This window comes from Caretta caretta, chromosome 7, assembly GCF_965140235.1.
Source record: "Caretta caretta isolate rCarCar2 chromosome 7, rCarCar1.hap1, whole genome shotgun sequence".
Taxonomy (NCBI): domain Eukaryota; kingdom Metazoa; phylum Chordata; order Testudines; family Cheloniidae; genus Caretta; species Caretta caretta.
The window spans coordinates 9,122,534-9,138,470 of record NC_134212.1 but is presented as its reverse complement, the minus strand read 5'-3'; the positions used below and the strand labels follow the sequence as shown (position 1 = coordinate 9,138,470).

General features: G+C 39.9%; 1 protein-coding gene across 1 annotated transcript in view; it reads left to right on the top strand.

The window, feature by feature from the left end:
* TMF1 (TATA element modulatory factor 1) overlaps positions 1–15,937 on the top strand; it is a 35,430-nt gene that overhangs the window by 2,388 nt on the left and 17,105 nt on the right. The window contains exons 2-6 of the mRNA XM_048857374.2: positions 2,460–3,724; positions 6,724–6,827; positions 7,290–7,416; positions 9,260–9,365; positions 12,357–12,499. Of these exons, the coding sequence (XP_048713331.1) occupies positions 2,460–3,724; positions 6,724–6,827; positions 7,290–7,416; positions 9,260–9,365; positions 12,357–12,499 (1,745 nt within the window). The remainder of the gene's footprint in view (positions 1–2,459; positions 3,725–6,723; positions 6,828–7,289; positions 7,417–9,259; positions 9,366–12,356; positions 12,500–15,937) is intronic.

The window sequence follows — 15,937 nt, the reverse complement described above, 5'->3', positions numbered from 1 at the left end:
ATTTTATTCACGTAGCTAAAGTTGCATAACTTAGATTGACCCCCGATCCACCCCCCCACACACACACACACACCCTCCGTGTAGACCAGGGCTAAGTAATATGATTTCTCCACCACTCCTTTGCCTAATTCTGATACTGGCATCTTGCCCTTTCCTATCAGTGTTTGGGGGAAGTAGGGAATGACAGCTGTCTGCTGCATCAATCCCTGAAATTCATAGAAATTCAGTGGAGTTTCATGCGGAAGTTAATGCATTTTGTGACAGAATGAACTACTGCACATTCCTGCCTGCAAATGTCTATTAAAGAAATTAGGTTGTAGAAAGTTTGCCATAGTCTAAATATGATGAGGTGATGTCTGTTTTTCATATAAGGCACAGCATTAATACAGAACTTGAAAGAAAAATTCATCTTAAATTATAGTATTGAGTTTCTTTCTAGGCTATACTTTTCAAAATGAAGAAATCCTGATATGTGACAATATTTTAAAATTAGGGATGCAGGATGAAGAGACTCAGGAAGCTGTAATGATAGTCAATCAATATCCTTAGTACAAATGTTGTGTATATCTTTAGAATAATATAGCAGTAAAACCGAGATAACAGTATGTTTACTGTTTCAAGTAAACTTGAATCTCGAACAAAGGACAGTTGGAGAGCGTTTTCCAGGCTGATAGTGAAGTATAAACAAAGTTTAATATATAAGCATTTCTAGTAAAAAGCAGTAGCCACCTGTCAGATGGCTTCAGTGTAATATAAGTTAAATAGTGGGGGTTTTGTGTGAACAAAGGTTACACAAAACTCAATCCCTTCTTCTTTTAGTATTATACCAAATCATTTTAAAATGTCAGTTGTATTTAAGTTTTTGTGATAACAATATGAAATTCATAAGGACATCAGTAAAGGTAATTCAGAGGTCTAGAGCAAACTCTGTGTGGACCAGATAAAAACACATTTTAGTGATTTTGGCTTATTTTTTAAAAATAAGCATATGTATTGTCAAACTTGCCAGACCTTCAGATGTGCTGAATCACATGCATTTCACACAAAAGGCAATAAGAGTTTTTAGTGCTCAGCACTTTTGGCAATGAAGCCATTAGTGTCTTACCCAAACTTTAAATGTTGATGTTGCTAAGTATGATGTAGTCAATAATGTACTAGTGCAACCATTGATATTGAGTGTTATAACTTACAGATTTTGTGTTAGTGTACTATTGTATGCCTTAACTAAATATTTGTTGGGAAATCTCTTTTTACATAAGTCTGAAATAAGTAGTGAGATACCCAGGGGTTTGATTACACGTGAGAAATATCTTGGAAATTATTCTTGAACCCCAAATGTTTTCTGTTCCATATTGTCTTGTCAGTTACTGCATTTATGACACTACTAATATTTAACAATGAAATTCTTCACATCCTACCCAACATATACTAGGCAAAGAACAAAACCCTCCAAACAAAGATTAATATGAGAGATGAGGCTGGGAGGGATGCAGTGGAAGTCCAAGGCAAACAGTTGCAGTACCCTGTCTGCTGCTGTGGGACAGCACTGAGGAGCAGAGTGCAGCTAACTGGATTCTTGTTAGTTTTACTGTTGCCCCACAAGATTGGGCATAGCAACAGTGAAAATAAAGGAATGTCTTGGTTTTACCCTTTCTGAGGAGGTTCGGAACAGCCCCCAAGGCACTGGAGTTGTTTGTCAGCTGCCTCAAAAAGTTTGTTCCATTGGTTTGTGTTTGGAAGTTTATTGTCACAACCATAAAGGCTAGAACCTTTTAGTCCTAAATTCTTCAAAATCTGAAAGCTTAGACTGTCTGAGTTGTTAGAATTGGTTTCCCACTTGCCAATGACAGGTAATTTTTTTTAAACCCTGATAATTGCAATTCGCTCTTTTGTGCTCTGAGTGAATACTCTAAACTTCAGTGTGTCCAGATCACTGTGACTAGCCTACTCTCACTACAGTAAGCGGCTTATATTCCCTATCCCCTTCATTAGTTTCCTTTCCATCTTGGAAATAGTCCTTTATGATTTTCAAAACTCTGTATGAACCTATTCCACACTCTCTCTCTCTAATACTCATATCCACCTTTTTCAGCTGTTTCTCAGATCTTGGTATAACTCTTGTCTGCCTTTCTATCCACCAGTGACGCTCCACAGTTGCTGGGAAGAAGAAAGTCATTTTCATCTGTGTTGCTCTACCTTTCTGGAGTTCCTTCTGTACATTGAATCGTTATGGCTCCTTTAAACTATGACAATTACTTGTAAAAATATAAGGTTGCAATAACAATAAAAGGTACTGTAGCTATCTGTATATCTTCTTTCATGCTGTATGTTCAACATCATATAACTTTTTTTGTTCATTTTCTGTATTGTTGCATCTTACAATGCCAGTACTGCAAAACCATAACTTTTATATTTTAGACGTTTTTCATATGGCTGATTTTCTTTACTTCTTGTTTTAGGAACAAATTCCCTTACAAGTGGAGGATGGGATACTTCTACCTGGGGATTAAACTCAAATATAGAACCTCAAAGTCCGTCAATATCATCACCAACAGCAATCACCAAACCAGTTAGGAGGACAGTGGTGGATGAATCTGAGAATTTCTTCAGTGCCTTTCTCTCTACAACAGATATTCAGAGTATACAGCAGAGTCCAGTGGTGTCTAAACCTCCAACCAAATCACAGCGTCCCAAAGAAGAAGTGAAAAGCACTTTAAAGGAATCTCTATGCAGCAGTCAGCCAGAAACACTAGTAGAAACTGAGACCGAAGCAAAAGATTCCTCTGCATCTGTGCTAGTGGACTTGGAAAACCTTGATGTTCCCCAGGAAAAACTAGAAGAAAGTTCTGCACTTGAAACTGATGCTAAGCATGAAGAGAATACAAACAAAGGCACTGATGATAAAGTGGCGACTCCAGATCTCAAAGTACCGGAAGTAGATCTCAAAGTACCGGAAGTTGCTGTTAATGCGAAATCTAATGCAGGAAATGATGGACCAGGAAGTGCTCCTGACAGCCCTGCACAATCTCTTACTGCAGAGACAAAGGTCTTGGGTTTGGAAAGTAAGGAACAGAAAAATGAGGACAGACAAAGCAACACACCTTCACCTCCTATTAGCACTTTCTCCTCAGGGACATCCACAACTAGTGATATTGAAGTTTTGGACCATGAAAGTGTAATGAGTGAAAGCTCGGTAAGTTCAAGACAAGAGGCTACAGAGTCAAAATCCAGTCTTCATCTCATGCAAACTTCCTTTCAGCTCTTATCAACATCTGCCTGTGCTGAGTATAATCGTTTAGATGACTTTCAGAAACTGACTGAGAGTTGCAGCTCCTCTGATGCTTTTGAAAGAATTGACTCATTTAGTGTGCAGTCGTTAGACAGCCGAAGTGTAAGTGAAATCAATTCAGATGACGAATTATCAGGCAGAGGTTGTGCTTCAGCATCTCTCACAGTCAGCCCTTTAACAACAAAGACTGAGATGGTTGACCCCATGAAAAATAAATCTAAAGAAGAATTGAATGAGACACTCGTACACACAGAGGAAACTGAAATGGAGGAAAGTGGGAGAAGTGCGACCCCTGTTAACTCTGAGCAACCAGATGTTTTGATTGCTGCTGTACAAACAGATGAAGGACAGACTGTCAAAGAGGAGGTTCTGATGCACCAGCAAGGTGCTGAAAAGTTGCCTACAGCGAACTGCGAAAAGGAAGAGCTTTGCAAGGTAACTATAAAATATGTTGCGCAAACATACAACATGCATTCTGTGGGCTAAATTCATCCCAGATATAAGTGAGTAAAGCTACATTGATCTTGACCCCTGGGCATTGACTTATATCTGGACCAAATAAGTCCATACTGCATCATTCTGTACTAATGGAAAATTCTTTGATCCTGCATTGTAAGGCTCCATCTGTTCAGAATCCCAGTGAAATCATTAGAGCTTGCGTGGTTGCAAGCATCAGTCTGTGTGGACCTGACTGCAAGACTGGGGCCTTAATGGGTATGTCTACACTGCAGCTTGGAGAGAACCTCCCAGCCTAGGTAGACACTTATGCTAGTGGGGCTTGAGCTAGCATGCTAAAAATAATAGTATGGACATTGTGGCTTGGGTTCTTAAACCCATCTGATCCCTAGGCTTGGGACCCTGAGCCACAATGTCCATACTGCTGTTTTCAGTGCATTGTCTTGAGGCCTACTAGCAAGAATCTGGCTCAGGCTACACTACAGACTTATCTCAGTATAACATCATCACGCAGGGGTGTGAAAAATCCACAGCCCTGAGAGACGCAGTTCTACTGACCTAACCCCTTGTGTAGACAGTGCTATATTGATGGGAGAGCTTCTCCCACTAACATAGCTACCACCTCTTGGGGAGGTGGATTAGTAATACTGACGGGAAAAGCTCTCCTGTTATCATAGTAGCAGCGTCAGTAAAGTGCTACAGCACACCAGTGCAGCTGCACCACTGTAATGCTGTATGTGTAGATAAGCCCTCAAGAAGTATTTTTGTCAGGTGTACATACATCTAGCGGTTTCGTTGTAAATTTGACTGATTATCAGATAAACAGTGAAAGGAGCCCCTTGAAAATGTTATGATGAAATACTAAAGGTTACTGATAATTCCTGATAATTTTACAACAGTCAATCAATTTGCAGGTATAGATATGCAAGCTGTGTAAAACTGATTACCCATAGAATCAGCTTGAAAATATTTTTAATACACTTTCATAGGCGTGTATATATTTGGCTTTGTAATATATAGATTTAGTAGTAACTCATTTTCTGAAATGGGAAACAACTTTGATTAATCAGAAATCATGCTGAAAACATTTTTTCTGCATTATACAGTATCTTAATTTACACAATGCATCAGCATTATTTCAATTTTAAAGCCCTCTCCTCATAGGCTCAGGAACTACGGGGATGGGGGTGCTGCACCCCCAGATTTTAAACTTGGGCTCAGCTCCAGGCCCTGCCTGCGGGTTCCCGGCGCTCCACGCCCACCCCCAATTGTGGTCCCAGCCTCTGCCCCCTTTTCCCTGTCCATGTTCCCCGGTCCTGGAGCCACGGCCTTGCTCCTGGCCCCAGTTCTAGGGCATGGGGGGTACAGACAGGGGTGGGGTAAGGCACACAAGGTAAAAAGTTTGGCGACAGTTTTGATGACTTTCATCACCCCCACTATAAAACATGTTCCAGCGCCACTGCCTCTCCTAGAGAAGTGTTACACCCGAAAGATGCAAATGACCTAGGTTTTCTCACGAGCAGATACTTTAGAAAGACTAGGTAAACCAGGTTTTTAAGGTCAAGGAGAGAAACAGGATAGTGAGTATTGACTAGAATAAGTATAAATTGGATAGCTAACTTAATTATACAAAAAGGAGAAATGTAGAAAGGAAGCATGGTCCAGCAGACAGGGTACTGGACTGGAAATTGAGACTTGGGTTCTATTCCCAGTTCTGCCACTGACCTGCTGTGTGACCTTGTGCAAGACACTTTCCTTCTTTGTGCCTCTTTCCCCTCCCAGCCTTTGTCTATTTTAAATTGTCAGCTCGTCGTGGATAATCTGTTCCTGCAGTGCCTAGCACAATTGGGCCCAGTCTTGGTTTGAGCCTGTAAGCATAGCAGTAATATTACTATTAATAATAGCAATGGGAAAAAAGTGTCCGAGTTTATGAAACACCTTTAGTTAATTCACTTTTCAAAGAAAATTAATAAGCATGTTCCTCTTTAATGTCTGTGTAAAATTGTACAGAATTATGATGTAAATGTTGCAGAAAAGTATACAGTCATGGGCTGTTACATAATTATGTTTAATTAGATAATTGTATAATTATTGAATAGGGAAGACTTTTTGGTTTAGAAACCTGTTATTGTTCATGAAATACGGCAGATTTTCAGTTACATTTGCCCAAATTAGATTGTATGACATGTTTGGTGCACATACTTTACCTGTTGTTGGAATTTGACTTGATTTATATTTGTTACACATAGTTTGTAGATGCCATTTGCATTTTGTCATGCCTCTTCTATGGTAAAGTGCCACAAAACTGTGAAATGAGAAGTATAAAGGAGTGCTTAATCATGTACATTTATTTATTAAAAATCTAGAAAGTGTAGAGCCTTGTTTTTCTTGTTTCTTAACTTCATGCTGATGAATGTCTGAGTTTTTGTGTAGTACTTATGGCCAGTAGTTGTAAAATGAAACTTCTGCTCCCTATTGTGAAAACTTAAAACAGCTGTTACAAATGAAGCATTTTGGAAGCAATTACTCTCGCAGTTACATAACATCTTTATCTCTTAGAAACATGAAAAAAGGATTCAAAGTTTAGTTGTCAGATGCCACAATTGTAAGCTGTCATCTGCAAGTTTATCTGACAAAATAAGCAAATAGGAAAATAGTGGAGACTATTGGTCCTATTTAGCACACTTTACTCAGGCAGAGCTACTATTGAATTTAATGGGAACTTTAGTTGAGCCAGGAATTCCCTTTGTTAAAAGTTTAGAAAAGTAAATAGCTTCAAAAGGTCCAGAGTCTGTTTCTGATATAATTAGATGTAAAAGCTTACCATTGCCATTCTTGCCATTCTTCATTGACTTTAAAACAAAAGTTCCTAAAAGTATCAAAAGAATTCCAACCTCAAAACACAACTAAAGAAAAAAAAAACATGCTATTTCCATCATTTAACTGTTTTTGATCTTCATATCTAAAATTTTATTCAGATGATTGATTTGTTAACTGAGAAGCTGGAGAAGAGGGAAACACAATTATTAAGTGTTAGTAAAGAGAAGGCAAGCCTGGAAGAAGCTTACGATAACCTGAAAGAGTAAGTATCAAAATAGCAACAGTTCTGCTTATAAGTGTTAAATTGTGACTTATTGCAACAAAAATGGGGGCTACTTAGGTGTGTGATACAATAAAACAAATATTTTTCATTTTTATTCAAACAACTGTTTATTTGTGAAGTAGTCATGATTTTTTGTTTATTAAATAACTTAATAAACAGTTGTCTTTTACATAGTGTAACTCTTCTTGTACTGCTGCTGTATGTTTACCCATTCATTCGCAGAGCTTGATTAGTGAATAATGTGTTTTCGATGAAATAATTGAAGTGCCAACCTTATGTTGCACTACTTAACTAAATCGTGAAGATCTTCTAAAGACCTGTGTTTCTGATGAGTGTCAATGTTTTGTGTCTAGCTAGTTAAAGTTTATTATAAGAGCTTGTTGAATGCAGTTTGAAATGTCAGCATAACCATTGGACTATTCTAAAATGTCTTAAATCTAGTGAAATGTTTAGAGTGAAAGAAGAGAGCAGTAGCATTTCATCTCTTAAAGAGGAGTTTACTCAGCGAATAGCAGATGCTGAAAAGAAGGTCCAGCTAGCATGCAAAGAGAGAGATGCAGCTAAAAAGGTAATCAACTTCCCAGCTAAATTAGTATTTATAACTCTAAAAAGTCTCAGATTCCGTTAGGAGCAAATCATAAAAATGGAGGTTAGGAAAACATGACATTTACATGAGCCACTGTGAAGTAACCTAGATATCAATATAAAGGTTTGGGGGGTTTTTTGTGTTGTGTTTTGGTGGGACAAGCGCCACAAGACCTGATAGAGATGTTTTCATGATTTTATAAAAAAGAAAAGGGTTTTGGGATTTAAACATTCACTGCTCAAACACTCAAGCATTTTGCTTAGGGTGATCTGTTCAAAGTCATTCTGCAAAAAGTAAATTAAACAGCATAATTGAAAAACATTCTTAAAAATTTCAGATTTAAAAAAATGCTTTATTATAAAAGTTGTTTTGTCAATGCCCCTATAAATGTGTGTTGAAGCAGCTGGGGTTGTACTTCTTTTTAGGAGGAAGTAGAATCCCACATCATGTGATATTCACTTGCATGAATTAAATAGTTCTGGGTTTGTTTATTTTGCTACGTCACAAAGGTTTAAAATAGGAATAATAGATTCATAGATATTAAGGTCAGAAGGGATCATTATGATCATCTAGGCTGACCTCCTGCACAATGCAGGCCACAGAATCTCGTCCACCCACTCCTGCAATAAACCTCTCACCTATGTCTGAGCTATTGAAGTCCTCAAATCATGGTTTAAAGACTTCAAGGTGCAGAGAATCCTCCAGTAAGTGACCCATGCCCCATGATACAGAGGAAGGCGAAAACCCCCCAGGTTGGCCAGATTGGCCTCTTCCAATCTGCCTTGGAGGAAAATTCCTTCCCCACCCCAAATATGGCGATCAGCTGAACCCTGAGTAAGTGGGCAAGATTCACCAGCCAGATAGCCAGGAAAGAATTCTCTGTAATAACTCTGATCCCGCCCCATCTAACATCCCATCACAGGCCATTGGGCCTATTTACCATGAATAGTTAAAGATCAGTTAATTGCCAAAATCATGTTAACCCATCATACCATCTCCTCCATAAACTTATCGAGTTTAATCTTGAAGCCAGATATGTCTTTTGCCCCCACTGCTTCCCTTGGAAGGCTGTTCCAGAACTTCACTCCTCTGATGGTTAGAAACCTTCGTCTAATTTCAAATCTAAACTTCCTGATGGCCAGTTTATATCCATTTGTTCTTGTGTCCACATTGGTACTGAGCTTAAATAATTCCTCTCCCTCCCTGGTATATATCCATCTGATATATTTATAGCGAACAATCATATCTCCCCCAGGTAAAGGCAAAAGAAAATTCTGGTTGAAAAGAGAAAATAGGGATATTCAATAAATTCCAAGTCCAGAAGAGACCACTGTGATCATCTAGTCTGACCTCCTGCTTAATACAGGCTATAGAACTCCCCAAAAATAATAGGGGTGTCAGTGAACTTATAAAATATACACTTAAGGCTAGTTATCACCTTCTGCATCTTTGAGTTCACACAGTTATTGCCTAGTTCTTGCAGAAGAATTTGTTTTCGTTCTTTTAACTACAGGTTTATTCTAAAATAAAAAGTCTAAAGCAGTAGTTTTCAATCTGAGGTCCGCTGACCCTGGGAGTCCGCAAACTATGTTTAAGATTTCCAAAGGGGTCTGCACTTCCGTTCGCAATTTTTTAGGGGTTTGCAGATGAAAGAAAGTTGAAAACCACTGGTCTAAAGTCTTTTTAGGAATCTGAGAAACTATGCTATATTTGGGGCCATATCTATTTTTCCAGTGGATAAAAGCTCCATGTAACTTAACATATGTGTATTTTAAAAAAAGGCTAACATTTATAAATAGTACTAAGAATATTTCCTCCTTTTCAGGAAGTAAAGAATGTTAAAGAAGAATTGGCAACTAGACTAAATTGTAATGAAACAGCTGAACTATTGAAGGAGAAGGATGAACAAATCAAAGGACTAATGCAAGAAGGTAAAGTTGGTAAACGTCTTATAGTAAAGAGATTTTAAAAGTGTCTTAATGCATTTTGTCTTATTTTAGATTTTACATGACAATGTCATGTTATTTCAAATATCCTCTACGTGTGGAAAATGTTTAAGCAATGAGTCTCACTCCTATCCATACTTTTTTAAACATCAAAGTGTGGGTATAGCAAACCCCAAATTGATGGGAGAACTTGGGAATTTCCATCCCCTGTCTCTACGTTCTGATTTGACAGGGAACTCTGTGTGTAGAAGCCTTGTACAGGTAGATATGGTAAATATTTTGTTCTGTCACAAACAAAATTAGATCAGCAGCATGGGATACATTCATCTACATTAGGAAAATGAGATTTGTCACAGCAGGTGTCAAATTCTCTATCCTCCAGATCCCCTGGAAAAATGTCTAGTACCTTTTGCTTGAATGCGTGTTGGCCTCTGTCAGGTTCACTGTTAGTCTTTCACAGCCCTTGATGGGGTTCAAAGAAGTTATTTTTAGTGACTTAGGGCAAGAGTCACAAAAGTTAGGCTGAGAGCTGAATGGAGCTACTTGTAAAGAGCCATTTTCAATGCTGGTGATGTGCCTTCTCCTGAAAAGTTCCTGGCACTCTTGCTGCTGTTGACGGCATGCGTGTAGCTACTCACCTGTCCCCACCTGCCAGTGTGGATTGATTTAGATTACTGGTTTAAATCACAAATTTTAATAATGATTTAAATCAGTAAGCAGGAAACTTTGATTTAAATAATTGATTTAAATATTGTTTTGCATTTGTACTTTTTAGTTCGTTTCTTAAAGTTTAATTCTTGTTAGTTGGTGTAACTATTAAAACTTGTTGAATTGCAACCAGATGCAGCATTTACACTAAATCTGGTGAAGCCAGGAAGATCCACTATATCTATACATATTCATTTAAGCAATTATATAGCTTAACATATGTTTATTCAGATTCTTTCCTTTTGCTTTTTTTATCGTTAGAAAATGGTGAATGATGCATTTCTTGTTTACTACGTGATTTTTTTACTTGGGATTTTTGTCAAGCTGCATTTGGATTGAAATTGGAATTCAATTATGTGAATATAAATAACATTTTAAAACCATTTTTATTGATTAAATAAAATTACCTTAATGTGCTGGGTGCATAAGAAGGAAAAACAAGTTTATCAAAACATGTTTTGAATTTAAAACTGATTTATTGAACAAACAAGTATTAACTGTAGATAGTGAAGTGATAGGAAACAATTTGTCAACATGGGCCAGATTCTCAGAGGTATTTAGGTGCCCGAAGATGCATATAGGTGCTTAGTGGGATTCTCAAAATTACCTAAGCAGGTTAGGTGCCCAACTCCCATGGTGGGAGTTGGGCTGTGTCTATGCTAGGAATGCTTTACTGGTGTAGGACTACTAGTTTATTATACTGGCCAAGTGCTCCTAGTGTGGATGCAGCTGTACCAGCAAAGCTGGGCTTTGTAGTGGTATAGTAAAACCACCCCCCATGAACGAAAAAAGCGATACTGGCATAGCTAAGTCTACTTCTGCTGTCACACCTGTGTTGGTCAGGGATCACACCTCTTCACATTCCTGATCATAGCTATTCTGGTGGCAGAAGTCCCTAATGTAGACAGGTGTTAGTCTTCAACTGTATCTCCAAGTGTCCTCCATTCATATGTTGACAGTTCTTGATAGTTTGTTCATACCAACCCTGACACATTTCTGCAGTATGCACTGACTCCTTCCATTTGGGAGTGATGTGTAGTTTGTATATCAGTTAATTTATTTTATCTATCCACAACATAGCGAAACAGTTATAATTCATATCAAAGTGTGGCCTAGCGGATAGAGTATAGGACTGTGACTTGGGACTCTTTGAGTTCAAATCCTGGCTGTGTTGACTTAGGGCATCAAGTGACTTGCTTACATGCCTCAGTTACTAACCTATCTGTTTAATGGGAGTTCCTACTTACCACGTAGAGGATATATTAATGATTGTGAAATACTATTAGGGGTTATGTATTCATTCACATAAATAATTGTATGCTGACTTCATGTAAAAAAAACCCAACCCACTAAACTAAAAAATGTGTATTTTATAGAATAAGGGGACTAAGGCCTGGTCTACATTACAGAGTTAGGTTGATGTAAGGCAACTTAACGTCGATCTAACTCTCTAAGTGTCTACACTAAAATGTTGCTTCTGCTGGTGTGACTCGCCCACTACACCAACTTAACTCCACTTCCACAAGAGGGGTAGAGTCAATGTAGATGTAGTTAGGTCAACACATTTTCAGTGTAGATACCGCATTGCTTACGTTGACTGTTGCTGCCTTTCAGAAGCTGTCGCACCCTGACAGTTAAGTCGTGCAAGTACTCCTGGTGAGGATGCTCACCGCCGACAGAGGGAGTGTAGTATGGACATGAAAAAGCAATTTAATAACTGTGGTGGCAGTCAGCATAATTTTGTACTGTAGACATACCCTTAAGAGGGAAGTTTTCAGGCATTGTGACATCACTACGCCTGTTCCAATGGGATCGGAGGAATGATGACTATACATTTAAGATGGCCAGAATCCACTGACAATAGAAAACATTATAAGCCTGCCATGTCAGTAGCAGTGTAAAAATACTATAGGTTGAAGTGATTGGGAGAGAAGAAAATAAGCAGCTTTAGCACTGATTCACTGTTAGTTTAATACTGGAATAATAGCTGATTTATGTAGATTCCAATGTCTTTTTATAGTAAATAATGTAGTCCATATGGCAGTGGCATTAATTATCCTTAATATAGCACAGTGTAACATGCAGATACTATGGCAATAGGTGCTATATGGTGCCCTAATATTTGAAATTAAGCACTATAGAGAAGTCAATGTAAAATCATATTTCTTGGTGATACTGTTACTCCTTAGAGAAAACAAATCTTGCACTACATTGGAGGATGGAAGGGCATGCTAATACTTAACTTTATACACATTTTTCTTTTTAAAGGAGAAAAGCTTTCAAAACAGCAACTACACAATTCCAACATCATTAAGAAGTTAAGAATGAAGGAGAAGGAAAATGAAAATACTAATACAAAACAGAGCAAAAAGATTAAGGAGTTAGAAGAGGAGTTGCAGCATTTAAAACAGGTTAGATATATTTGCAGTCACATTCTGTAAATCACTTTATTCTGATATTGGTGCCTTTAACTCTGACTATAGAAGGTAGTCTTTTTGAGAGGTTTCATAATAGCTTTTGTTCCCTTGTACTTCATTGTGGTTTGGAGATCATGGTCCCTCTTCTGATTCTCAGTAGTTTGGGGCATATGGTTTCTGGATGCTTTCACTCCGTACATTAACTGTTCTTCATCATTTGTTTCTAATTCTGTAGTTCTTCTTTGTTTGCACTCTTTCTCAGTCTTCCTTTGGGGGATAACTTTATGTAGCTGTAGTTAGGTTTTTTTATACAGTTCATTATGGGGGTCTTTCTAGAAAACTTTCACTTGAAATAACTGTATTTTTTATTGGTGTTTCACTATTGCATTAGTTGAGATGTTGAAATACCTCAGTAGTTGCAGATGTTGTCCTGAATGAACAACGTCCATCTCTAATGCCTGCTTACAAGGATCAGACTTAGTTTATTTTATTGTGATTTGCTGTGAAAGATCAGGACACAAATGTCACTTCATGTTTTCAGAAGCTTAATATCCTCTTGGCTGCCATAACAGGTAGCTAGTTTAACCTTGGTGATCAGATGTGAAATTCCCAGTTTAGCTTTCCAGACCTAGGTTTATGGCACTCCTATGAAGGGCTCTTTTTAGTATGTCATCTGCATTAAAGACAGTATTGATTCTCATACTTTGGAGTGGAGGTATATTAGAGCAATCAGAGAAGTTTGATGTTATTATTGTAGTTCTTCGTCGATGTTGCTGTCAAGCGTTCCTGCGGTGGCTCAGTAGCATGAGTACCAACCCCAGGGCCGACTGTCAGGAAGCAGGGCACAAACCCCAAAGTGGCTGAGGTATGCAGCTCTTAGATTTCACCAACCAAGTGTAAACTCCTCAGGCAGTGTAACAGCCTAATCATGGAGTCACAGACATTCCTCTTGGGTACTCTGATCTATCTTGTCACTTAGTCAAGCTTGCCTTAGTGATAGATGGTCCCTTATACCAAAAATTACAAGAATGTTCAGGTTACTCTGAGTCCGAAAGGACCAGTCACTTACCTCACGTCAGTTGCACCTTAGATCTCACATCAATCCTCTGATAAACTATCTAAAGATTTATTATCTAGGAAAAGGAAATAACAGTTATTTACAAAGTTAAAGCAGATTAACCATTTGTGTGTGTATATGTTTGTCTTAAATTTCAAATGGTAATAGAAGCTTCTATAATAAACAAGCTCTGTATGTCATTTATGGCTAAGCCAAGCACTGAGGATCTTTTGCTTATGCTTAGTAATGCTTGCCCCTCAGAGTCCAAGCAGCATAAAAGATAATTCTCGTTTTTAGGGCTTTTTATTCCTTTCCCCCTTCTGCTTCAAGTTGCAAATTCAACTGTTGGGAAGAATTCAGATGCATGTCTCCTCTTCATGGGGTGGGAGAAACAATCTACAAAACCTTTTGTCTTCTGATGTTCTACAGTGGTACATCTTGTGTTTGATTGGCCATCTTTTGTTGGAGGGGCATAGCCTTACCGCTGCAACTGTGCCGCTGTAAGATCTCCTGTGTATGCTGGCAAGAGAGCTCTCCCGCTGGCATAATTGAACCACCCCAAACGAGCAGCAGTAGCTATGTCAGTGGGAGAAGCTCTCCTGCCGACATGCTGCTGTCTACGCTGGCGCTTTTGTTAGTTGAGGGGTGTTCCCCCGTCCCCCACAACCATGGAGCACCGATGCGGGGGAAAAAATGGTGGTTGCTCAGCACCCACTGGCAGCCCCAGCACCTCTCGCCTGCCACAGATCAACCGTTTAGCAGGAGGAGCTGATGGGGAGGGGGAGGAGAGAGGGTGAGGTGCCCTTGGGGTAGGGGGTGGGCAAGGGCGGGAAGAGGTGGGGCAGGGGTTGGGGCTTACTGGAAGGTGTGGAGTTGGGGCGCGGCCTGGGGCGGAGTAGGGGACAAACCTCCCCCTCTTCTTCCCCCCCCTTCCGTCCCCCGGAAAGGACAAAGTCAGCACCTGTGCCCCTAACCATCAAAAGTTTTACCAACAAAAATGCTAGTGTAGACAAAGCCTAGTTTTCACACGTGTTAATGCTTCTGTCCTGTCTGGTAATTTACTGTTACAGAGCAAACACGTAAGAATTACCTTATAATGTGGGATATAGGTATTATAAGTGAGATTAATGCAGGCAGCAACTTACAAGAATTTCATAAAGTCTAAATACAAAACACATTTTTATAACTGTAATACTTATATTAATAGTACTAATGCACAGATGAGTCAGATGGGTTCCAACTATGTATTCATCAGTGTTCAGCAGAGACCTGGGAGCCTTGGCATGTGCAGACACCTGGTCTGCCAGTGTCACAGTTGCCACCTAGTCAACAGTGGTAGTCATGGGCAGTGGGTGGGGGAGGCTGAGACTCCCCAAGTGGTCAGGCGTGGCCCCACCCACACTCCGCCCCTAGGGTCCCAGGCTGGGGCCATGCCACCCGCTTTCCTGGGGCTGAGGAGGCTGCAGCGGTGCCGCTGTGTGCTCTCCCTCCCGGTGCTCTGGGGCTGGTGGGGCGACTGCAAGCACTAGCCAGTCGGGGCGGGGGCTGGTGGCTACGGTGTGGGGGGCTCTGGGTTCTGGGGCGCACAGAATAGGCAGGGCCTCAGGCAGAAGGGGTGGGGCTGGGGCTAGCCTACCCCAGCCAGAGGTTCACGAGTCGCCCATGGTGGTAGTTTCCTTATCTCACTAGGCATCCCAGCTGTGATGGCTTGGATCACAGAAACCCCTGGGAGCTGCCACCTGATGTGCCAAGTCAACTTCTGCTCCTGCTTTCCTGCCCTGGCAGCTTAGGACTTCAGACCCGCTAGCCTGCTGCAAACCCAGACCCAGGTCTGAACCACGTCCCCTAACAGCTGTGGGCTTAACTGGGTTAATTAATAAGTTAAGTTATTTTATTAAATACAGAAAGTAGGATTTAAGTGGTTCCAAGTAGTAACAGACAGAACAAAGTGAATTACCAAGCAAAATAAAATAAAACCTGCAAGTCTATGTCTAATAAAACTGAATATAGACGAAACCTCACCAGTTCCAGTAAGCTTCCTTTTACAGACTAATCTCCTTCTAGTCTGGGTCCAGCAATCGCTCACACCCCCTGTAGTTACTGTCTTTTGTTCCAGTTTCTTTCCGGTATCCTTGGGGGTGGAGAGGCTATCTCTTTAGCCAGCTGAAGACCAAATGGAGGGGGTCTCCCATGGGCTTAAATTGACTTTCTCTTGTGGGTGGAGTCCCCTTCCTCTCTCCTATGCAAAGTCCAGCTCCAAGATGGAGTTCTGGAGTCACCTGGGCAAGTCACGTGTCCATGCATGACTCACAGTTTCTTACCAGGTAGCAGCCATGGGTCACATGCTACCTTGAACATCCTCAAGTAGACTTCTT